Source organism: Protopterus annectens, chromosome 6.part1 (assembly GCF_019279795.1).
Source record: "Protopterus annectens isolate FY-2018-M chromosome 6.part1, PAN1.0, whole genome shotgun sequence".
Lineage (NCBI taxonomy): Eukaryota > Metazoa > Chordata > Ceratodontiformes > Protopteridae > Protopterus > Protopterus annectens.
The window spans coordinates 573,981,314-574,008,684 of NC_056738.1; the positions used below are offsets into that span (position 1 = coordinate 573,981,314).

The 27,371-nt window shown below is 38.5% G+C and overlaps 1 protein-coding gene across 7 annotated transcripts in view; it reads right to left on the minus strand.

Moving 5' to 3' along the window:
* RASGRP2 (RAS guanyl releasing protein 2) overlaps positions 1-27,371 on the minus strand; it is a 1,579,354-nt gene that overhangs the window by 216,911 nt on the left and 1,335,072 nt on the right. For all 7 annotated transcript variants that reach the window (XM_044076007.1, XM_044076006.1, XM_044076004.1 and 4 more), the window contains one exon: positions 11,588-11,869. In XM_044076007.1, coding sequence (XP_043931942.1) covers positions 11,588-11,869 — 282 coding nt within the window. The remainder of the gene's footprint in view (positions 1-11,587; positions 11,870-27,371) is intronic.

A 27,371-nucleotide genomic window follows, 5' to 3' on the forward strand; every position in this document is an offset into this window, starting at 1 on the left:
GGACTCACATTAGCATTCACCATGTTGTCCATTAATACTACCTCATTTTCTCATCAACAGCCCCTCTCTTCAATTACACATCACGCACAATTACAATCTAATAATCCCGGGTCACATGGCCTCCATGTCACTATTCCAATACAGGCTTAACTCAGTGGTGCACCTGTTTCGTCACTCACTACAACTTTACTAGCCTGCAATGCAAATCCCCTCTGTCTTACAAACCATCACCATTATCTTCTCATATTGCCCTCTCATGCTGCTGCCACAATACCTCTTACAGTCTCGCATCTTACATTTTAAACACCAAATCAGACTGCCAGGCACATTTACAAATTACATCCCATTCTCTTGCTATGCCTCCTTAAAAGAAATATTGAAAGCAATGCATAAACATCCCACTTCAATTGCTACATTATCACTGCTCAAAGTGTATTTAACAAAGATCACATTTTTATTTCTACCCTTCCTTTCCCTTATTGTTTAGCATTTTTCTGGTAAAAGTTTGATTGTTATTAACTTAGCTGCCCAGTAATATATCCTATTTACTTCTGTTATAGCACACACATTTCTGTTAATAGTCTTGATTACTGTGTTCATCTGCTTTGCCAGACTTCCAACATTTTGGGTCTTATTTACTTTCTGTAATCTATTTCTTTCATCAGTCTTGATATGTCTATCCATTTCTATTAAATTCCACAACTCTTCCCTTAGATCATTTTCTTCTAAACTAAGGGCACATTCTTTCTTCTCAATTTCCTATGGGCATTCTACAGAAAGTGCTAGATCATCTTTCTGTGACATTCTCTTCAGCTGCATTCTGCATCATCTGTAGCTCTTTCATATGAGAACTCACTGGCCTATCACCCCACAACATTGACTGCTTCAGAGACGCCACTGTTTCCTGCTCCTTCCTTTTCTATACAACTCCAACGGAACCTCTGTAACTGGTTTTCCAACAAAGGCTTTAGAGCATCCTCATGTAACAAGTCACCAGATGCCTCCCCCATTCTACCTATCTCGCCCTCATTGTTCCATCATGCTGTAATGTTACCTGCGGTGGATTTTCTACACTAAATCATTCCCTTCACAGGTAATCTATAACTTCACTTTCTATTTACCTTCCACATTGTCAATCCTCTTTCTTAGTTCCCCCCTTTGTTTTATTTTTGCATTGTGAGATCTTCCGTATCCAGATGCCTTTGCCTATATTTCTCTTCAAATATCATTGGTGCTGCTTTTTTGTATGGGTTAGTTTTACTTTCTCAGTTGCATAAATATTGCAACATATTAAATCTCTTTTTTCTCTCCCATGTACATATTTCTTCTTCAGATGTCTCCCACTCCACCTTTTTCTCCTTATTTTGGGGACTAATTGCTCCAGCATGCAGTGACATAACCTGTGTTAGACTGAACACTAAATCCTTCGACTTTACTAATCTTTTCTTCTATATTCCCCCTTAGAGATCTTATTTGTACTGTGAAATTTTCCATATCTTGTTGAATTTGCCTGTATTTCTCTTCAAATATCGTTGGAGCTGCTTTTTGTATTGATTAGTATATGGCTGTCTTCTTTGCATAAATTGCATAAATACTGTACCATATCAGATCTCTCTCTCTTTCCCATGTCTATGTTTCTTTTTTATACCTTTCAAAACTCTCTTGGTTTTATTTATATGTTCGCACTTCCTCTGTCACTTCTTTTTCCAAGTGGCCCAAAGTTTCTTCATACATGTAATGTTTTTCATGGATCTGTTGTATTAATGAACACAATTTTGTATTTGAATTTTTTAATAGTGTTTCGTGTGCAAGTATTTTTCCTTCCTCCAATTTCGCCCCCAATCCTTTTGAATATCTTCTATCTTCTATCTGGAAATTCTGAGATCCTTGCATCATAGTAACAATAAATAATGTCTTCCTTATCCTTAATAGTCCATCATCTTTATGGCGCTCTTTTGGCCTGTCAGTTTTTCCGCTTCCTTCTACAGTGGAGGGCTGTTGTCTCCCTGAGCCTGGCCTAACTCCAGTGTAGGAATGTTAGGAATGTTTCCATGTCTTCAGGATTCTACACTGCCATTTTTTTCAAGTCCTGGCAACAGTGTGCCTACCAGGATAGAGCATTTTTTTCTATCCTGGGAGTTGTGCACACAGCAGTCTCTTTTTATTTTTAGCCCCTCTCTGTCCATGATATATGCCAATATAAAATACAGTCTATATATCAGTGCCATCTTGGTGAGATTTTGATAAAACCGGGTTCACCATGTGAAGGTACCTACTCACCAAGAATTTAGAATAAATTTGGTTCCAGCAACCCTACTCTCCTTTTTTTCTTGCTGATCTTATCTCTCCATTTGGTTCCAATCATCTCTCCAGTCAACCCCCTTTGAGTTGATTGAGAGAATCACCAGATGTTTAGTGAGGTGTCCCCATAACAACTCATTCAGCAAGGGTATAAAGAAGGAGAAAAGTCCACGAGTCCAGCTCCATTTTCTTATTAGAGAGAAGAAGAAATAAAGAAAGAAGAAAATAGACTGGGATAATTTTGTTTTTTTAGAGTACTTTTCACACTGCAGCAAGCACTAGATAATGGTATGGATCACCATGAGCCTTATTTTTTCTGTTAGAGGAGCTGAATCATTTATTCTAGAGACACTTTCTGAATTTTAATTTTAGTTGCATTGCTTTATGGACCTAACAACTATTCCCATTCTTCTTTCTCCTTTCTTATTCTTTTTCCTCCTGATTTCATTACTAGATTGATTTTAGTCAAAAGTGCACATTTCATTACTGCTGATTTTGTTTTATAATGATTTCAGGGAGAGATTGTTTATTCATCAGTACTGATAAATTGTTTGTTGTCGCTTCTATGTTACTGTTATTTCTTTTTGCACTGTTTTTTTTTATCAGGAGTTAAATGATTTCAAACTTAATACTATTTTCTATTTTTCTCAACTTTGGCTATCTACCATTCATGTCTTAACTACGTCACTTCATTATTGCTAGTTCATTTTACAGAGCATATACTTAAGACTGACTGATATTTACATTTTAATAGTCTAATACCCACTATATTACAACAGATTTGTATTGTTGGCCTTTTATTCCCCTAGACTGCATGTACCTATATTTCACCCTTGTAGATATTTATGCCTACTACATAAACAAAGGAGTGAATGCCTAGACCAAGCTCCACTTGGCATCCCAGGCTATATATATTACTGTTGAGGCAGAAGGTCCAGTGTGACTTCCCTACTGGCAAATTTTAGAGTTATTTTCTACTTACAGTACTCAGGATCTCACTGTACCATCATGGATAGGTAATAGGGGCTCACCATACAGTACTTAGGAGCTCAATGTACCATCACAGACAAGTAGCAGGAGCTCACCATACAGTACACAGGAGCTCACTGCACCACGATGGACAGGTAGCAGGGGCTCACCATACAGTACTCAGGAGCTCACTGTACCACCATGGAGAGGTAGCAGGGGCTCACCTTGCAGTACTCAGGAGTTCATTGTACCACCATGGACAGGTAGCAGGAGCTCACCTTACAGTACTCAGGAGCTCACTATACCATCACAGACAGGTAGCAGAGGCTCACCTTACAATACTCAGGAGCTCACTGTACTGCCATGGACAGGTAGCAGGAGCTCACTTTACAGTACCCAGGAGCTTATGGTGCCATCATGGATGGTAGCAGGAGCTCATCTTACAGTACTCAGGAGCTCACTGTACCATCACAGACAGGTAGCTAGGGCTCACTTTACAGTACTCAGGAGCTCATTGTACTGCCATGGATAGATAGTGGCTCACCTTACAGTACTCAGGGGCTTACAGTGCCATCATGGACAGATAGTAGCAGCTCACCTTACAGTAATCAGGAGCTCACTGCACCATCATGGACAGGTAGTAGGAGCTCATGTTACAGTAATCAGGACCTCACTGCACCATCATGGACAGGTAGTAGGAGCTCATGTTACAGTAATCAGGACCTCACTGCACCATCATGGACAGGTATCAGGAGCTCACTGCACCATTATGGACAGGTATCAGGGGCTTACCTTACTGTACTCAGGAGCTCACTGTACCATCATGGACATGTAGCAGGGCTCACTCTCCTCAGACCTTTGTTAGGATCTCTGTTGTAATGCAAGATCAACATGCAAGTCAGATATTTCTGATTTGTTGTGAAATGCTGACCTTGCCTTCATAAGTGACACCTGTCTGGTTGAGAATATTGGTCCACATTTATCTGCTACAATTTCATTATGATTTTCAGTCATACATTGCCCTAAGAGGCATAGAATCAGGGATGGTGCTGTGGTTTGTAGTAACAACAAACTTAAGCTAACCAGAGTAGACACTTTTGACCAACTCCTTCAATGTCCTTGTTGTAGCAGCAAACTGTAGGCTTCTCCTAATCTACCATCCCTCCATTAGTGCAAGGAACATTCCCTTAAGAGTTCACCCATTTTCTCATTGATGCAGTCTTAGGACACCAGCACTTATCAGAGTTAGTTGACTTTAATGTCTGGGTCAATGATGATACTGTGTGAGCTGCTTTTGAATTTCATTGCATTATGAAAGGCTTTGAGTTTGTGCAGGTTATCTCTGTAATATTGACTATGGTTTATATTGGAATTGCTTTTATGAATGGTTTTGGTAACCACAGACTTGGTGGTGGAGCTGATTACAAGGTTGGATCACTTCCTGGTTTACTTTGAGGTGGTTCTGCTACATTATAGACCCCTGATCTGGTGCATTGCTCATAATGCTGACCAAGTTAGTACATACCTTTTTTCAAATACAACCGTTCAGTAACTTTTGAAGAGTGGTGTTACTTCAATGGATGCCCCAGTGAAAGACAACATATCACTTCATAGACTCTGGACTGCTTTGCTTCAGACTATGTCTGCCCACTCTCAACTAACAGATGATAACCTTCGTGTCAATGTAGTCTTCATATCTTGCCTAGACCTGGGTGCAAGTTGAAGCATCTCTGACATTAAAGTATGACAATGGAATAAACAAGACCGATGTACATTATGCCCCCCATCACGCAGAGCATCACAAAATGTCAGAAGTTCTGCCTAGTGAGATCTTTTCAGGACCTAATTCAATCAGCTGCACTCCTTTGTGTGTGGGGAAGACTGTGCAGCCCAGCCTGTTTTGTCATCAGGAAAGCTTTACTTCAGAATTTGAGATTATGCTTCAATTTTTGCTGACAAAATTGCCTCGATCAGGCTTGCTCTTCCCCTGGCTGACCCCAAGGGTCGGTCATTAATTCTCTTACTTAAACCACATCTTAGTTTCTCTTAAGTATTGCCAACTTCAATGAGTTCACTGCTGTTTTCTCCAATCTGTGATGGATAACATTCAGGCTGAATCTATTTCCTTCCAGGCCGGTAATGGTCAGTTTCAGGGTTCTGGTTCCAGTAACTTATCAGATGTCAGTTATATCATTAAAGGATGGAATACTTACTTCAGCTTTGAAAGAGGTTCTGTTATCCTAACCAATAACTCTCACAAAACCATCTTTAGATATGAGTAACATAAGTAACTACTGCTCAATCTCTAACCTTCCCTTCTTGGGGAAGGTTAGACAAGTTTGTCTAACAGCAGCTAGACATCTATTTTAAAGTTAATGAACTAACAGATCTGTTCCAGTCAGGCTTCCATACTTGTAACAGTACTGAAACTGCTCTAATGACTTCTTCTTGATCTCCTCATGGCACTAGACATCCTCATGGATCTCTCTGCAGTATCTGACACTGTACACCACAGCACCTAATTGAACATTTCTACCCTTACTGTGGAATTTCTGCTATGGTCCTTCACTGGTTTACTTCACACTTGTTTGACTGCACTCTTCGGGCCTGTTCAGGACTTAATACGTTATCTTTGTACCACGTCAGCTGTAGAACTCCCTAGGGTTAATTTTTGGGTCCTGTATTGTTCACAGTATATATGCTTCATTTTGGAGAATTGTTAAAATCAAGGGGACTGGAATACCAAACCTATGTTGATAATACTTGGATCTATTTTCCTTTCTGCAGGAAGCAGTGGCAAGGATTTATTCCCTGGCTGATGTCCTTGAAGCCATATATACTTGAGCAACTGTAAACCAATTAAATTGACCAACACACACACATGGTGGTCTTGGCTGTTTACGCAACCCTGAGAGATTTCACAACCATACCATTAACTAACATTATGTGTGGTAATGACAAGCTTGAATTTGTTAGTAAAGTTTGAAATATCGGCAGCATCCTTGACTCGCAACTTACATTTTCAGGACAAGGTGTCAGCTGTAATGAAGACAACAACTTTCCATTTGAGAAGCATCGAGGATCAAGCACTTAATATTCCAAGCAGATATCTTGATTGTTGTTCATGCCTTGATCTTTTCCAGGTGAAATAACTGCACTGCCCTGCACCTGAGACTAACCAATAACAAACTCGTCTTCTTACTGATGGTTCAGAACTCTACAACTAAGCTACTTGCTGACACATTACATTACCAAAATACTATGTCTGATCTGCATAGCCTTCACAAACATTCTATTCATTATAGAATAATCTACAAAATTCTACAGTTTGTTTTCTTGCCATTCATGGTCTGGGTCTCTCTAACCTGAAGGAGCTTACTGCACCCAACTGCCGTATGTAGCTTTTGCACTCAGTATCAGAGAGATGGCTAACATTTCAACGGGTTAACATTGGCATCTCAGTTTTTTTTTTGGTCAGGCTCCTTACATGTAGAACTTCATACCTCAGTGCCTTTGAAATTGCTCATTTAGGCTGGTTTTATGCAGACATTAAAGAAATATATATTTGAAACATTTTTTTATGTTGTGGGTTGACTATATGCTGTTGTATGTAAGCTATTAGTAGTTTCTATTAATTTTTTTTTGTTCTTTTAATAGTGTTTGACCTGCATAAACTTAAACTTCTGGTTCCCAGAATGCAGCTTGTGTCCTAAAAGCATGACACATGATATATATACAAATTATTTTTTTCTATCTTATGTGGCTTTTGTCATAGATAGACTCGCTATACTTTGGAGTCACTAGTTTCACAGACTGTTTCTATAATCCCTAAATGTGATTCCCAGAATGCTGCTGGCATTCTAGAATACTGTCTTCCATAAGCAAAGTGTTTCATTTTCACAGACGTACTTTGACTTATGCCAGAGTTACACCTCCTCACAGCATGGCTGTGCTACAAGGTACCAGCAAGTGTGCAAAGTCATAAACATTTTTGATTTGTCATATATGAAAGGCATTCAGTCAATTATGTTCCATTTCAATTGCTTCATTTGTCCTGCAGCATATGCTGGGGGTTCTTAAGGTGAACCTTGAAGGTGATGGCAGCATGCAGTTTGCTTTACAATAGATACCATCTAGCATTATGTTCCTCTGTATTATACATCATTGCCTGATTATATTAGTTTTAAAACCACGGAAATATCATTTTTTTCAACAATCATATAATTTAATTTGCTTCTGTAGACTTTTTTGTATTCTGTTCACACTTTTAGAAATTAGTTTTATATTTTAATGTGACAAACACCAATAGAAAGGGCTAAGATAAAGTATGGCCTTATTCTTGTTTATGGGGATGCTTTGCAATATATCAAAGCCACATGAAATGTCTTGACCAATGGAATTATAAAGTTTCATAAAACAATTTTCTAATCATTAGAAAACCTGATATATATATATATATATATATATATATATATATATATATATATATATATATATGTATATTTTACCTTCAGTTTAACTGAAGGTAAACCACTGTACATGGTAAACAGAAACGTCAACTTCCTAGTACACGTGCGCTAAGGTTGCTTCTTGGTTCAAGCAAACATTACTTAAAAAACAAACAAAAAAATCATCATCCACCATGTGGGGGGGGGGTTGTGCCTCCACCCCCTGATAGTTAATTATATAAAACAATCGCACAATCCCCCTACCCATAGATTGCTGACCTTGCACACCTGTGGATTATCTGCATAGTCAACCAAATGTGGTCAATTAAAGAGATATCATCCAAACTCCATATTGAACCAAATGGCTAGAAAGTAAGCAGTTTTTAAATATATTATCTTGTGATTTATTTATTTAGACTTTGCATATTAGATGTATTATTCAGATACTAGTATGCATTTATGATTAAAAGCTATAATGCACTACACATGACGGCCAGATATGATGTTCATGCTAAGAAATTATTTTCAGATTTCATGGAGTGCCACAACAATTAATGTTATAGTAATTAAACTATTTCAAGCATTAACAACCATCTAAGGATGCTTATATTAGACATTTAGGTTTTTAGGCTAGCCTGTAGTACCTGCAATGGGCTTTCAGTTAGCAGTTAAAAAAAAAATAAGGCCTCCTGTTTAAGACAGAAAGGATTATAAAGTAAAATCATAAGCATTATCGGTTAATTCTTTCATTTTCCTATTTGTGCATGCACACCCACAAAAACTCAAGTGCTAACAGTTTGTGAATTCCATCAAAAAAATGATGTGCATGCTGTAAATTTCTGAGCTTCACAATTAAAATGGTTTCTAATTTTAAATCTTTAGTATAAACAGAAACCTTCATTTAATCAAGCCTACATTTAGAGCAACTTTCAAATATATCAAACAGCACAATGCATGGAGTGTTCTTCAGCACTAATTATCAGACAGCAGCATAGCACATCTAGGTGTTTATCTGTTAGAGATCTAAAGTAGAGAGGTGAAACTGATATCTAGAGATCAGACAGCCTTTTATTCTACTGACTTTACAGTACCCACCTTCCACATTTAAGGAGGGCAGGGGTAGCACAAAACAGGCACTAACAAATAATGACATGTGCATGGATTATGACCCAGGTCCTATAAATGAGGGCAGGCTTAAATGTTAACACATTAAGGGTATATGCCCTAATGTGTGCCAAGTAATGTGCAAGTCCTATGTGCTGTAATTAAAGACCAAGACTGCAGTATCTCTGAGATTTCTCCTTTATTATTTCTTCTAAGAGAATGCGACGTGTATTGAAAAAAAAAAAAAACTATTACCTCACCATTACTCACTACATGCTACAAATCCCTTATATTTTCCAAAATTTGAGAAAAAGGAGAACATCTTGGAACACAAAATAATCTATCCATACTTCTCACCACATTTAAACCACCATTTTGTCATGTAACATTATACACACTCCTCTTGCCATCCTCCAGTAAACATTTAAGAGCTATATTAATTTGTCCTACAGTATAACCTCGATCATTAAGCCTAATTTTCTACCCAACATAATCCACGTTCTCTCAATACTACATCTGATGTATTATTAAAAATTCTCTTAAATTCCCCATAGGGCAATGAATCTAACAAATGCGGGAGGGGTGTGTGAAAACTCTTTGCATAAAGAAAATTATTAACTGCTGTTTCCTTTCTAAATGGCTTATATTTAACCATCTTCCCCTCTACATAGAGAGTAACATCAAGAAAATTAGCACTTTTACTATTTAATTCACAAGTAAAATTGAATCCATGAGGATGACCATTTAGAACCTTAAACAATTCCAGAAATGCATGCACAACACACCCCTACAAATAAAAATCAAATCATCTATATATCTCTTAAATAAAATCTCATGTTCATTGTAAAATTTGGTTGGGTACACACACTTCCTTTCAAAACCACCCATTTATATGATTGCATGCCCCCATAGCTGTACCCTTCACCTGTAGAAAAAACCTCATTCTCAAAACAAAAATAATTGCGTGTCAGACAAAATTCCAGAAGGGAAATAGAAAAGGAACTGTGGGGTCCCTCTCCCATCACATTTTCCACCACCTCAAGTCCCTACTCGTGTTGAATATTAGTATATAATCAATTAACATCCACCATAACCGAATAATAATTATCTTGCCATACAAGCCTTTTTAAACTTTGTTTCCCCTCAAACTGTCCAAGTTACAATTGAACTGGATTAGGGAGGAGCTATGCTTCAAATGGATGGGGAGGCTGTTCCACAGATAGGGTAGTCTCTCGGATACATACCTGTCACTACAGCAGGTCCTCTTTATATCACAGGCAAGGTTTAAGTCTTCAGAACAGGTAATTCTGGTGTCATTTGTTTTGAAGAAATGCAGGCGGTCCATCAGAGTGGGGTCTTATAATGCCTTGTATGCCAGGCATAAATCTCCCCTCAACAGCCTGTAGTAGACCAAATATAGGGATAGGGCCTTGAGGCAGTCTGCACAAGACATGTTACTTACACCCTGTATTCTTTTAGTGAGGAACTTCTGTGGACATTCCAATTGTTGGATATGCCTGGTTAGGCACATACCAAAGAGGCACTGCACTCAATAACAGGTCTGATGAATGCCGAATACAGTGGAGCAATGACTTCCTTGGACCTAGATGCCATACCTTTGTTTATAAGTTGTGCAACATGATTTACTCACTCCTGTAGACATGTGGCAGTCAAAGGCCAGATTACGGTCTGTGTGTGTCCCCATGTCCTGTACTACTGGGTCAGATCTGTGTGGTATGTTGTCAATATGAGTTACCAGGGGTGAATGACTTCCCGAAGGATACAATTATGCATTTCATTGTATTTAGTTTTAGTCCATGGCTCTCTCACCAGTTGTTTGTGTCAGCCTTTCCTGTTGCACTTTTGTGTCAGTGTAGGATACAATAACAGCTCCTAATTTGCAATCATCTGCAAACTTAGTTAGCCAGAAGCCACTGTAATGCCAAAATGGAGCAGTCCTGGGACCGATCCCAGGGGGACTCCACTTGTGACTGGCCACTTTGTAGAGGTGGCCTCCCCGATTCTAACTTCCTTTCATGGAGTGCCAGTTGGCTAGCCACCGGGTGACATAAGGGTTTCTACACAACCTCTTGAGTTTGCCAACAATGCCAGAGTGGGATATTGTGTCAAATGCCTTGGCCATGTCAAGGTAAGCAGTGTGAACTATTTTGCCCTCATCCATTGCTTTGGAGACCTTCTCAAAGAAGTCTGCCAGGTTGAGTAGGCATGACCTGCCCTTGACAAAGCCAGATTTGGTTAGTTCCAGTGTCTGGGGGTTTCCTATGTCATTACTGATCATGTCCATAATAATTCTTTCCATGGCTTTGCATATGAGACTAGTGAGACTTATGGGTCTATAACTGGCCCACCTTAGTGCAGAGGACAAGTGCTGATCTGATTTCAACAGACCCATTACATTTTGTTACTATTATATGCCAAAATAAAGTGGGCATTATTAAAGCACTACACTTTAACATATTGCAGCATTCTGCAGAAAAGTGCAAAAGGCATGAGGGATTATTGAGTTATCAGGTGTAAAGTGACAAAAATGGACTATACCGAGCGAGTTGGAATGCTGCATTGTGCTTAATTCCTGCTTATAAATTTAGCCTATCACTTGTTCATTCAAGTCTCAAAAAGCTCTAGGCATCATAACACAATCCTGTCAACATAAACAAATTAAATGTATCAGCCAATCTAAGATCACAAATAAAAGCTCTGTGCATTACTTTGCTAAGAAGTGCAGGCTGTAGGAGTTCACTTACCACCAGTAAGTTTACTAAGTCTGTATTGGCATCGAGAGGGGGTGGTGTGCTCTGTATGAGAACAAGGTTGTTGATAATAGCATAAAGCTGCTGCATCTTTGTCAAGTTCACTATCGTTTTCTCTTTGTCTAACCAGTCTGGAAGTGCAACGTGTACAGCAATAAGGTCCTTCAAGTGGACTCCGAGGATGGGAAACTTAAAGCCTTCACACTCTGCGAAGCGCTTCCTGTACTGGCTGTAATTTCCACAGGATGTCACCAACTCTGTAAGGCTGTCCCAGATCTTAAGAATAAGCAGACAAACAAGAGAGAGAAAATGGCAGGTAAGTTTTGACATAAACAACATGTCTCTGAAACAAAACGGTTTAGCAATACTGCTTAATTAATTGGCTAATTCTTATCTTATCCAACAGAAACTAATGATGATGCAGTTATAATTATGTAAAATTTTTCAAAACATATATGAGGTTTGCATTTTTAACAAGACCAGTATTTTGTTTGTTATATAGTCTGTTGCTATTGTGGTTGACATCATATGATCAATAATAAAGCAATATGAATGGAAATCAACTATCTGACCACCTACCAAACAAAAAGTACATAATGTGTTGAAGAAACACAATCATGTAAAACCATGTATACACCAATTTAATCTGAAACTACAAATTAGCAAATATAGGGTTCCTATTATATAACTGAAGACACAATCATACGAATGCATCTTGATCTAACTTTAAAGCACGAAACAGCATATAAGCGATTTCTTTCCTTGGGAAAGAAATTGTTTGGCCGCCTCTGTTACTTTGCCATTTTCCTCACTGTAGTGCAATCTCGGAGTTGGTATATTTAAGTAGGGGAGGTGTGGGGGGTGAAGCCCCCCCACTTTATGTAATGTTTTGAAGTTTTTATTTTTTTGTATTATTTATTTTATTTTATTTTTTTTGCGGAACAGCGATTTTTTTCCCTGGGGAAAAAATTGCTGTTCCAAGTGTTCGGGATTGTAAGCTTTCGCTTACATGGGGTCGATAAATCAGCATTCGCTTTTTTTAAGCGTTTGCTGATTTAATATAGACCCTAAATATATGCCACGCTTACAACTTACAGTTAGTTGACTTTATATCTACTGATTTGGGCTTTGATCTTATCAATGGAACACTGAAGCATTTATGCCTCTCTTCTCCAGAGTGATGTGAATTCAGAGGATTATATTTACTAAATGGGTACAGAAGAAATTACCCTTTCATGGCAATTGCTGTGGCTTGCCCCCTGCCCTTTAGCCAGGAAAGACTTTTTAGGCTTTTAGTTAAGATACCAATTACAGAAGTGTCCCACTGATGAAATAGGACTTGATGAAGTACCACATCCTGTAAACATGAAGTGATGAAAGACTGAAAACAGATAAGAAATACAGACATGAGGTGGCCATGTGGGAAGTGGAATAAAACAGATGAAGAAACATGAGAGTAAATGTTAAGAAGGGGAAGGTTTATATCTATATGACACAGTTGACAAGTAGCAATTAAAGTAAGGAAGGAGAAGGGTTTTATAGCTATGAGGTAGTTAAACAGGAGGAAGATTGACATGAATGTAATGTGTTAAATTCGAATAACAGGACAAGTAATGGAAGGAGGATTAGATGGGGATAGTGGGAGACCTGGGGAAGGGAAAATGGGAGAGAATCAGGTACAACATCTCCGTTTTACAGTGACAATATTTTTATAAAATAGGTCAATGATATGGCAATCATAAGTTATTTGGAGATAACTTAAGCAGTAGCAAGTGTTTTTTTTTTTTGTTTTTTTTTATTTATTTCTCCTTGCAGATATTGTTTAAGCATTTTCCTTAACTTTGGAGTTGCAATGTGTTTATCAAGTAAATTTATTTATTCATTTAACATTTGTTTACCGGGAAGGTCTGACTGGACACATGTCCTTTTTCAGAGCAGGCCCAGGGAGAAAAGCTCCGTGAGTAACAGTAAATTTTAATGCACAGATTATAATAATCAATAAAGTAAAGAAAATGTAGTATACATAAGAAAATACAAATGTGTTACATCATGACAACAAGACCTAGGCTTTGAACTTAGCTAGTACTATATGTAAAGTATGACTTATGTCATGATATAAGGTGAGGACATGCTGGACCTTGTATATTACCAAATAATAGACTAGGAATTCCTGCTCTCATATGAAAACTCATCAGATGAACAAAAATGCTGCTAGCACTGTATGTGTGTAGTTAGAATGAAGGGTTGAGTGTACAGCAAAAATTAATATCATTACTTATAAAGCCCAGCTGAAGCTTTGAAATCTAATGAATGCTTCAACTGTAAAATGAGTTTCTGTAGAACAGTTTTGGTGTGTATAGTTTTTTATGGTTTTAGTATCATGAACATTTGTACTAACATTTTATAGTTTGTCTCACAATGCTCAGGACCTTGAATGTTACACAATTTCCTCTAGTGTTATTTGTTATTTGTACATTCAGACTTGACGACTTAGTTTTCCAACCAAAATTTGAATTTAAAGACTAAATGTGAGTATTTCCTCAGCATTATAAAGATCATACACCCCACACTTATGTTCATAATTTAACCTGTGCAGACTTATTCAATTCTCTGCTAGTTGTCTGAAATGTTCTTCTACTATCAGCTGACAGCATTTTGATTTGAATCAGAGAACGCACATTCTAGGTATGTATTGACCACTAACAGAACACACTAGTAATTGCATGTGAATTTATTAATCATACAGTTAATCTTCTTTGTTATGTCATATATTAAATTATCATGAGGTGAACCACCTGATTACTCCATCTTGTTACCCCTGGTATAGTACTTTGCTAAGGGGGCACCCAGGATCCTCATGAGTTTACTCCTGATCATGACTCAGTACCAGCACCAGTGGGGCAAGGGATCTAATGGTGGAGATGGGAGATGCATTCGTACAGCAGCAGCTGGTCAGGTTCACAGCAAGGGGCAGTGGCAACTGCAACACATCAAAATATTATTGTCATCCATTGTAATATAAGATGATGACCTGTCATACTCTTGGCCTCCATCAGAGGTTGGACAAGTATTGGGCTTTCCCAAATATCCCCCCACCCCAATGGAGAGGGCAGCTAATCTACCAGATGAGGTTAGACTTTTGGGAAACTACTTTACTTCATTGATATAGGATATAATGAAATGTAACAGAGCAGGGATTACTGAAAGACAAGAGAATGAAAGTAATCCATGCATTCAGCAATCTTCATATCTTGCAGATAACAAAACCACACTCTCAGCTGTAATGCATATTTTAATTATAAGGTCTTGGGTAGGGAATTCTTTCTGCTGCCAAGTTATAACCTCCTTCCCCCAAGAAAGTCCGATATCAGCATTAGAAAACAATGACGGTCAGGCAGAGCACAGGCTCCCATGGATGGGGAAGTGTTACAAGGAAGCCTCCTGACTTAGGAAACCTGCTTCCCTCTGCAAGATATGTCACTGCATGCACAAAATGTTCATACTGCTCTGCTTTGGTAAGCCATTTTCAATAATTTATCATTAATTTGGATATACATCAGGGTCAGTGAGTGGCTTCTGTCTGTAAAGATAATGCATACTCTGTAGTTCTATATAGAAAATGCAAACTTGAGTCAGAAAGAGCAGCATAACAAAGCTGCAGAAGCGTTATGCTACTCTGCTCCATTATGGTATCAGATGTACCATAAAAAAAGATGAACTAACAAATATGAGTGTAGTTATTTATTACACCGACATCACAGAACTCCTGCTTGATTTCTGGTCATTCTGCATGGTGGGGAGGAATTCTGCTGCAGCACACCTTTAATTATTATTTTTACTGTGCAGTAACTCTGAGGTAATAAAACACAGTGTAACATTTGAATCTTTCATCCCACAACTGCACTACTCAGAATACACATGACATCATATACATACAACTACCACAATGTGGCATGCCACAAAGACACAGAATCCAGTGTTGGATGCACATCCTTTCAATTAACTTATGTGGCAACTGCTAAAGTAGACAGAACCATGTGACCTCAACAAGCAGGTTAGCCTTATGGGTACTTATTATTAAAGTGGTCCTTTTATTTTATAGATTACAGTTTCCTTTCTCTTCCCATCCTGAAAATTGTTCCGGAATACTCCAAAAACTACAGAATTAGCATCAATGTCTACTTTCATTCTACAGTGTGTATCAAAATGTGTCATGAATAATTCTAAGTTTGGGACTTGCTGTAATTTTCTAGAGCTTATTTGTATTTCTGAGACCATTCAAATACAAAATCTTTCTTCATAGATTCTCTTAAACTTATGGTGATACCAAAGTCTTTTATAAATGTTGAGCTGTATTTTACCATTTCTAGTATGCTTTCTACCTCATCTAGAAATATATATATGGTGTTTAAGGGTTTGTATGATATCCACCTTCCAAAGAGTATTAAACAATACAATTCCATTTAATTATTTCAGATTTATATATTTTTTCTAGTTAGCTCATTTTCAATGACTGCTTAGTACATTTTCATGTTTGTCACGCTTTTTTTTCCATTTTTCCATACATTATTATATCACTGTAGTTCCTTTAACTTCTAATGTTTTGTATCACCTGTTGAAACACATGCTGAAATATCGGATACTGCAGATCTTGCAGGAAAGTTCTTGCTTTTTTATATCTTGTCAGCCCTATGTGCCCTGAAATAGTGGCCTTGCCTCTGTTCTTTGAGAGTTACTGAAATTGGTGAAAATTTAAACTTTCCTCCAGTTTCCTAAATAACATTGATTCACTAAAGCATGTACTACATAATCTACTACTGATGCAAGTTGCGTCTCTTTCTCTTTTATCTGCAGCTTGTGTGGCTGTTCTCATCTCGATACATATGTTCTCTTCACCAGTGTTTTTAGGTTTATCCATGGGTGAGCCTGGCACATTTTAAATTATGTCTTTTTTCCATAACTTCTCTAACATTTCCTCTACTTTCTTTCTGATATGAGGCTAGACCACAGGAATTACATTACTGAGCTGTGCAGCTAAATGTAGAATCACTTTTCAGAAAATACTTCCATAAGCAGAAACATACATTACCTACATGCAGTAAAAATAGCCACCCAGGCAAAAAATAATCAACAGCCTTTTTTAACAATGTTAGAAACCTCAGAAATAATGTTCAAACTGTGCAGAGCTAATAGTAAATGATATCACATACTCTAATCCTGAGAACATAGCTAATCTACTAGTGAATAAATTTAGCACTAACTTCACCCCAAAATACTTACAGATCATATACCGGTTTCCACACAGACCCTCAAATTTCTCAACAAGTCCTGAAAGTACTGTGCAAGGCCAAGAACACTGCCTCTATGGGCCTGATAACACTATTCAGCCTGAAACAAGACATGTCACACCCCCTAGTCAATATCTGCCCCCAATCAGAGTTTGCACTGGAGGAGTGGAGGACTGTTAAAAGTTATTCCCCTGCACAAAGCTGAGGCATCAACTGAACTGGGTAACTATAGACCTATAACCCTGATCAGTCTCATCTATAAGGCTATGAAAGGTGTCATTATGGAATTAATAAATAAGGATATTAGCAGCGTGCAAACTCTTGACTTCAGTTTTAAGGGCAGATCCTGCCTACTTAATCTGGTTGACTTCTCTGAAAACATTCCAGAAGCATTGGAAAATCTGTACACACAGAAGGTCTGTACTTTGCAAAGGCATTCAATACCATTCCCACTCCGGCAAAGTTGATAAACGTATCCAGATTTTAAAAAATTAAGTAAATGGATAGCAAACTGGCTTACAAGCAGAGCCCAGGAAATTAGGGGTGAGTGGACCTACTTGATACAAAAACGTCTGTCACTAGTGATGTACCGCAAGGTTTGGTCCTTGGGCTACTAATGTTTGATGTGTACTTCTCAGAGGCTTATAGCTGACCAGGTTTGCAGGTAATAATCGTAGTGCCATCACAAACTCTCTAGAAGATAACAAGATCCCTCAGGAAGGCCTTTTGCAATGAAATAGCTACTATCAAGGACATGATCTAAAACTAAATGCCAAAAAATGTATAACCATATCTTTTGACATGACATTCCCCAGAACTACCATACTGACAACACACCCCTGCAAATAGTCCCAGTAATGAGGGACATTAGAACCAATCAGCAGTCATTCAGTTACCACATATCCACTGCTGTAAAAAAGCCCTCTTTCATTGTGCAGCTTATTTTTAAGGTCATGGCATCCAGGTCCAGAGAACTGGCCATTCCACTGTATTCTGCACTCATTAGGCCAATCACTGAATATAATGCGCCCTTTTGGTATGTACCTGTCCAATCACCTGACAAAACTCCAGTGACTATAATGCCTTCTCACTGTGAAAATCAAGGGCCTAACTCACAAAAGCTTCACTGATCTTCTCAAAGCACTTTCCATCTTTTTGGTATCTGATAGGTTACTGAGGGTCAATCTCTGCCTCTCTAACAAAGCCTATACCAACAGGATCTTTTTAGATCTACTACACATCTGCAAGTCCAACAACGGCAGTCAGTCACTCAAGAGATCTCTTTCTCTTCATTAACTTAAATAGAACAACTTTTAAAATCAATGCTGAATTACATCGCAGGGCATTTAACAATCGACCCCCTATTGGCTCATAGTATACAAATGGACCGCATGCTAATATTTTTTTACTTGATAATCACTTTACTTCCAGGCTTTCTAGCTTAACCTAAAAGCTCATGGGTAACAGCCAGTGAGAAAACTACATGTCCATCCTATGGACAGGATGTCATCTCCAAAGGAAGCAGTGATTGGGACAGCATGTGGACTCACTGCGGTGCTTGGCCACTGAAGGAAATGGAAGATCAGTGGCATTCATATCTTCAAAAATTAACAGTTTATTACTTTTTAAGTAACTACCACATGATTATTTCCTTGCCAGGTGACTTTCACATCATCAGAAATGGAGGAAGATAACAAATCTTTCCACAACTCTGGTAAGTAGTTTAATTTCCAGTACTCCATGCTATCCTCCCCCATACTCCCTCCAGTAGTCTCTTTGACCAAATAGAGTCTGTCACTTGCTATAACTAAAGTCTGATTTTCCAACATCTGTGTCTTTGGTTACCTGTCTTATGTACACAGTGCAGTGCTATGTAACCAGACAGCTCTTATCTGTTGTCTGTATCATCTCATGTATCTACCCACACTTCATGACAGGCATGTGCAACTGACTGAGAGCTCAGCAAGAGCCCTTGTATAGAGAAGTAATGCAGATTATGTGACTGAGCAGTTGTTTATTCATTCAGTCATCCATCCTCTGTTGACTGGGATAGTCCAGCAGGCTGGTGGCTTCTTTTCAGGGTAAGCACAGGGTGGTATTTTTACTATAAGGGAAATTAGTTCAGAGTACAGGAGAACTTCCCCTATTATTTTCAATTGGTGCCCCTCCTCCATGTTGCACTGTATCATCAGCAGTTCAATCACCTGGAGAAGGAACAGAACTTGCAGCCTTCTGGTATTCCAGGCAAGTGTGATACCTGATTTGTCCCTGGCACTGCCATATCATATTTGTAGACTGGCATAGTTCTATTGGGCATATACCTTATTGCCAGGGAAGACACAAGGTGGAATCCATACTGACTACGGGTAAACGGGTAATATGACTAAGAAATTACATAGCCTACTAGTAGGATCTCTGACATTCAGCTTCATGATCTGTGGATCAATTGTGACCTCATCACTCTATAATTCTGCATAGTCTAAGTCTGTATGAACCATCTCTGGGTTCTCTGATTTCCATCCACATCCCAAAAACATGATGTTTACCCTTGCACCCATTGCCCAGATTGCGTCTGAAAATGGTTCAAGAAGCACCAGTCCACTTCCCTCAGTAACAAATAAAAATAAACCAGTCAATATATAAATAAATACATGCATTTCCCTATTTTTTTCTCACATTCTCCATAGGACTCTGTTGATGGGAGCCTTAGTCATGTAAATTCTGACAGGGGGATGCCATTGTGAGTTGCACTGTTTTAGTTCTGTGAGGAACCATATGTGTTACACAATTCCTTGGAAGGGATCTAATCTGAGCTGTTGGACAGCAGAGGATGTGGAAAAAACAGAGTGGTTTGGACACAGAAGTGACTGGTAATCTGTTGCTGATGACAGTGCATCAGTCAGATGCAGATGAAGTGGCTGCACTCTATGTGTATGCTGAAGGAGCAGAGACTGAGGAAAAGTCAAGACTGCTACATAAAATATATTGACAGAGACAATGAAGGGTTTATGCCATCTACATGGAAGAAACACCACTGGGAAGGTATTTCCTACTTTGGTTTAATTTTTAGGATCATGGAAAAAAAAATCTCCACCATTGCGCAAGTTCACTTTTATGCATAATGGTTTAAACATCAAGACAAAGGTTTATATAATGGTTAAAAAAATTGGACAGACTTATCAAAACTGTGAAACTTCTGGGAGTACGGTGAGTAAGGGAAGAGTGATTTGTTTGCTGCATGTGTACAACTGCAAGTGTTTGTACTTCACAACTCAATTGTACGCAAATACCAACAAGGTAATACTATATGATACAATGACTACTGTTTATTTGTACATGGGGAAAGTGGTAAGCTTATAACTCAATGTATATAACAGGTTTGTGATGTGTGTGTATGTGGGGGGTAGGGTTAGGAACATACTAAATTTTGTGTAAAATACCTTACAAAAAGTGATGTGCCTTCACATTTTGGTCTTAATGTCCATAACAGGTAGAAATGCTGGTTATAAAGCAAGATTTGGAGTACAGGAATCAGCAGAGACATAAGAAGGAATGAGGCTGATGAACCTATAATGGCTGAAGTTTATAGTGTGAAGTACATGCTGTTAGGTTGTGCAACATCTTAGCTAAATAATCAAGGGTAGACCCCAAAAATGTAAAACAAAGGCCCAAAACCAGTCTTAGATTTTACAAATTGCTATTATATTTTTAGAAAGCTGCTTGAATAACAGGTTTTGAGTAACATGAATTTTCTGAAGGCTATGAAATCTGAAAGTGAAATATCTGTCATTATTTAGGGAATACAGTCCTCAAGGATTTGCAAGAATATCACAGATTTTATGAACAGGCCAAAAATACGAGACAATATCAGACTTTCTGTGAAATCAGGGTTGAGATTTTTGGGTGTGAGTATGGAAAAATAGTGGCAGTGACAGATAAATCTACACATTGGATCTACAGGTAAATAATAATAAAGTATATTCAGCTCCCGACTTATTGGTTACAACTTTGTATATACACAACACATGTACGACACCTAAGAAAGCATTTTACTGGGAAGGTAGCCCTCATACTTCCCATTCACACAGTACTATAAATATACTAATGACAAGACTATGCAGTCTTGGGGGAAACTGAAAACTCCAGGGCTCCCACAAAGTCACACTGTATGCATGAAACATGGAGAGAGAGAATGAGCTAAATTGCTACCTTCCAGGCCATCACAGCCAGTCTGTAAAGGGGATAGGATTTTGTACTCTCTTGTTTGCATTTGCATCACATCACCTTGGTGGTGTTTGTGTATGCTAGTAGAAGTCCTGGAGACCAGAGTTGATTCAAGGCCTTCAAAGTGTTGATAACAGACATCTCTCTGACTTGTATGTGCTCCTGTCTCTGCAGAATTCCACAGAGCATGCACTTGTACAACTTTTGAAATCAATGCCCACTCCAAATCTGAAGTGCCTGTGGTGACTGATTTGATGGGGGTTGGAAGGGAGAATGGATAACCTAGATTACAAGCTATCTGGCATATCCACCATCCAATATCCTTCTTCACATCACAGAACTGGAATCTGAAAAATCAGTGCGTAGATGTTGAGTTCAGACTGATCTGAGATACCAGTGCATTTCCCTCATGGTACAAACACCAAAGATATTTGAAGAGAAATACAGGCACAGACATCAGGATATGGAAAATTTTACAATACAAAAAATAAGAAAACAGAGTAAAAGTAGAAGAGCAGATTAGTAATGGACAAGTTAAAGAAATATAAACTGAGGTTATAGATTACCTGCAAAGTGAAGGATTTAGTGTAGAGAATTTAACTCTGATAACAGCACAGCAGGATAGAGCAATGGACACCAAATTAAGGAGAAAACAATGGAGCAGGAAGTATCTAATCGGTTGATATATCAAGATACTTTGGAGCCTCCCATAGGAAACCAGTACAAATGTTCAGTTGGAGTTATACAGCAAGGGAAAGAACAGGAAACTGTGGCAACTCTGACACAGTCAATGTCTTGGAATGATTGGCCAGTGAGTTCCCATATGAAAGAGCAATGGATGACACAGGGCAAAATTGAAGAGGACATGGCACAGGAAGATGTTCTGGAAATTTCTATAGATTGCCTCAGGAAATGGAGAACAAAGAATGCATATTTAGAAGAAAATAATCTATGAGAGAGTTGTTTGATTTAATAGAGATGGACAGACACATTAAAATGAATGAAAGAAATAGACTACAGAAGGTCAATAAAACCCAAAAAGTTAGAAGTCTGATAAAACAAATGAACACAGTAATTAGGACTGTCCATAGAGATTCATGTGATATAACAGAAGTAAATAGGATTCATTATTGTACAGCCAAATTAATAACAGATAAAGTCCTACCACAAGAACACAGGGTAGTAAAGGAAAGGATGGGGAGAAATTGAATGCCATCGTGGAAGTATCGAATAGAGAAAACTGTAAAGCAATTAAGAAAAGAAGGGTCACTGTTAGAAAAGTATAGAAGAGGGAACAGATCAACAAAAATACTCTAAAAGACGTGATAAAAGCAATGCAAAGCATTATAACAGATTAGGATTTATAGTGCAGTATTGCAAATAATAAACGAAAAATATAAGCACAAGCAGAAAAACTTAGATGACACAGATAAGTATAAAGGAAAAGTACAAAATAAGCAGTTTTATAGAGAATTGGAAAGAAGGTAAAAGGAATCGAAAGACCACCAAAAAAGAAGAAATAGATACATTTTGGAGAAATATCTATGAAAATCCCATGGAACATAAAGCTGCTAAATGGATGGAAGTAGTAAAAGAAAGAATAAGAAGTTCAAACATACAGGATATGAAATGGGATGAAGTAACAGCCAGAGAGATTGAAAGTTAAGAAAAGCCACTGACTGGAAAACCCCAGGCCCAGATGCAGTACCTAACTACTGGCTAAAAATATTAACATCTTTGCACGAATATTTAGGCATGAGTAAGAACTATTTATATGTGCACCCTGAACAGACACCAGCCTGGCTAACAACAGGAAAAACCATGTTCCTACTTAAGAGTGAACCTGCAAGCTACCCTAAATGCTACAGACCAATAACTTACCTTCTGACGACATATAAACTATACACTGGAATTGAAGCTGAGAGAGTTTATAGTCATTTATAAAAAAATTCAATTATGGCAATAGAACAAAAGGGTAATAAAACAAAGTCATATGGAACAAAGGATCATTTGTTGTTAAATAAAGTCATAGTGGAGAACTGTAAAAAGGGGAAGAATCTAAGTATGGCATGGACAGACTACAAAAAAAACATTTGACAGTATCCCATATTCATAAATAAAAGAGTGATTAAAATGTATATGATACACCCTACACTGAACAACTACATCAAAGCAACCATGAAACAGTGGCAAACCACTCTTCAGTTCCATGATAAAGGACAAATGATTATTCCAGGGATAAAAATTCAAAGGGGGATAATTCAGGGTGAGACTCTGTCACCGCTGCTCTTTTGCCTTGCCCTTAACCCATTAAGCTGTTTGCTTAGTAGATTAGGTCATGGCTATAATTTGGCTCTCAGAAAGCAAAAGTGTAAAGACTTCTATCGTCTCTTTGTAGATGATTTAAAACTGCATAGCTCATCAGATAAGGAACTGACAAGAACATCATTTGGCCTTGATAAATGTGCAAAAGCAACCTTTAAAGCAGGAAAACTGCAGCACCAAGAAAACATCAGTTTGGGACAAGAATGTGATATAAATGAACTTGAGCAAGAGGGAGTGTATAAATATTTGGGAAATGATGAAGGATCAGCAATAAAATGGCAAATGGAAATAAAACTCAGTAAAGGATATTTTAGAACACTTAATCCTGAAAACAGCGTTGACATCTAGGAACCAGGTTCAAGATATAAAACAATTTCTCTTCCTTTCCTAAATGGCAGTTTTGGAGTGACTGACTGGCCCCAAAAGGTGTTGGGTAGATTAAACAGGAAAACAAGAAGGATGCTTCATGCTCATCAAATGACTTATAAAAATCAGTGCATACCAAGATTATATAGTCCCTGTTCTGAAGGAGATATGGGCCTCCTTAAAATTGGTTACATGTATAGATCTGCTATCGTGCAACTGCATACGTCTCCTGACCTCACAAGACCCAAATATAAGTGAAAATTTTGAAACATGAGGAGAATAAATCTACGATGACTTTCCTGTTTAGTTTAGCAGAAGCATATCAGCATCAAGTGAGAATGGAAATCAAACCAGATAAAAAACAGGCAGCAACTGAATGTGCCAAAAAAAGCAAAAGAAAGAATATAAGGTGAAGGATCAGATGAGAAGGCAAGAAATCTGCAAAAGCAACAGACACCTCCAAAGCAGACATCCAAGTAACCTCCACACCCCCAACACAAACCATGAAACACATACTTCACAAAACCAGTGTGCCACACAATCACAGCCCTTAAGGCAAAATAACATACCCAACACACTAGTAATAGGTGACTTTATAGTCAGGCACACTGACGTCCCACTCACTAGGCTGAACAAGGAGAAGGTTACTGTTAGCTACCTGTCGGGTGCCAGGATCTGCCACATAACACAAGCACTCAGGTCACTCCAGAACAAGTACAAATATGACTCTGTCATTGTCCATGTTGGTGTGAATGACCTGAGCCATACCTCCCGGGGCGACATGAAAAGAGACATGGAGGAGCTCTTTGATCACGTAACTAAGGCCAATATGACCCTGACCCTGATTAGCAACCTGCCCTCACCAAGAATGATACTACGGTATAGAGAAAGAAATATCAATTTCAACAAATGGCTAAGCTTCTGGTGTCATTCAAAGGGGATCCAGTGTCTGTCAGCCTGGGAAGACATGCTCGACAAGCACAAGCTACACTGCTTCACTAGAGATGGCTTGCACCTGTCACCCTTAGGCTTTTGAATACAGGCCAAGACTCTTGCCACCCCCATAGTGCCTTTTTTAGGCAAGGCTCAAAAGACAAACCCACTGCTGTAAATAGCACAAGTAACAAAAAACTGAGGGTAATGCTACTCAATGCCAGACGTCTAAACCTCAAAATGCACGCAGTCAAGGCACTCCTCAGTATGGCAAAAATCGATATATGTGCAGTAACAGAAACCTGGTTTAAGGCTCCAGAGAGCACCCCAGCACTACCAGGCTACCATACAATTCGGCCACAAAACCCGGACCGAAATACAAAAGCTGGGGGGAGTAAACATATTCATCAAGGATACCCACACCTCCAGGTTAGTGGCACAGCACGATGCTTCAGAGATCATCCACATGCAACTAACAATGGGCAAAACTGCCCTCACCAAGAGGATCACTGGCCTCAAGCAGATGCCCTATGCAGCTCGACTGCAGAAACTCCAGCTGTACTCGGTTGCATACCACCTACTCAGAGGTGATCTCTACCTGACATACAAGGCCATGTCCAACCCAGAATTGATGGACATGCTCCACCTAAAGAAAACCATATTACCCAAGCCACATGCTCCAGGGATCTAAACCTCACCACAACAATACATAGGACGTGCTGGAGAGATAGATTCCTGTCCCAGAGACTTCCCATGCTCTAGAACACAATTCCAATCTACATTCGGAAGAGCTCCTCGCTAACCAACTTCAAGAGGAACCTTGACAAGTGGATGGGAAACAAAGTTTAGCCCAGGGATGACTTCAATGGCTCTGCTGGACAGAGGCACAGGGAACTAATCTAAGGTGGAGGCGAAAGCCAACACATTCCGGTTAGGCTTATAAATGCCTTCGGGCAGATAGCCTAGTACCTACCTATGAACCTAAATGTGGAAAATGCATGAATATAGTTGCAAGTATAGAAAACTCCTGGAACAACCTCATATTGATCAGGATTGAATGCAGGAATGGTTAACGAGAGGAGAATTCAAACCAAAGGATGAAAGGTTAATATTGGTGGCCCAAGATAGTGGCCCACACATGCTTTGGTTTACAAAGACCATTGAACATGTGGGAAAAACAGACAAATGTAGGTTTTGTAAAACAGAATTGGAAACATTTGCACACGTTGTTGTTGGTTGTGACATACTAATGGCAGAAGGACTGTATACAGAAAGGCATAATAATATAGCAAGCTTATTGCATTGGGGATTGTGCAAACATTACAGTACTGAAGTAGCTAAAAAAACACTGGAAACATGAGCCCCAAAACATCATAGAAAAAGATAGTCTATATCAAATGATATCATCTATTACCAACAGTTCAAAAATAGAGGTAATAAAACCAGATACAGTAGTCCATGAAACAATACTAAGTTCATGAACTTTAATCATACTTTGATTTAGGAATGGGGTCCATTCCTGCCATAGTATTAGAAACACAAAAGACTTGAAGAAATTAAAAATAATAGTAAAAAAAAAATAGATGAGAAAAACGTAGTCCATGAAAAGAAGACAAAAGTAGCATTAATCATGGAAATTGCCACAACTAGTGACTACAATGTCTTACATACAGAGAGACACACAAAGCCATAAAATACTAGGATCTGCAGGCAGAAATGAGGGTAATGTGGAAGGAGGAGATGCAGACAGCCCCAATAGTAGTAGTAGGAGCAACGGGTCTTATAAAAAAGAATTTACAACCATATTAGGATAATGATACATGTAACTCCATATGAACTGCAGGAGGAGACGCCATTACTGGGCACATTGTCGGTGCTGTAAATGGGATCCATTCCCATCATGGCATCAGAAATCCCAAAGACTTGGAGAAATTAAGAAGTCAAGCAAAAGGTACCATGAGAGTCACTGATGCCATATACCCCAGAATACATGAACAATTCCCTTGCAGATGTTTGGCCTAAACTGGATAAATTCAAGAACAACATCTGAAACATTTCTACTTTGTCTGGATGGAGAAAAGATATCCCCTTGTTCAAGTGCAGCAAACATCCCAGGAATGTCATTCTGTGGGAAGGGATGACAGACTACTACTGCCAGCTGACATGAAATCCCAGATTGAGTAATTGTTCCAGGATCGTTTTAGAGACTCTTGACAGCTGGAAAAGGAGACTACAAGCATAAGACAATTGTCCAAATATGGGAAAATGAGAATACCTTTGAGTCTGCAATGAGCTATGACTGGAGCAATCAAGCGTACACGATTCCAAAGTGATAACATCTTGAACTGTGGAATTTTGACATGGAGGTTTAGAGGTGAAGGATCCATGACTGACTATCATGAATTCTTGTGGGTTAGGGACTAGGACAAATCCTTGATTAATTGCCTTTGCCTTGAAGACTGAAGGGCATTGATTTTATTACTCCCCGCAATGTCAAGTTATGCAGAATAACAGGAAATGGAGAAATCTGGTTTCATGGGCAAGAAAACATTTCATGAGTTGAGGGAGGGATTCCCATCTCCAGGAGTACTCTCATTAGATCCCCCTCAGAACCCAAATATATGGAATGATTTTATACTAAA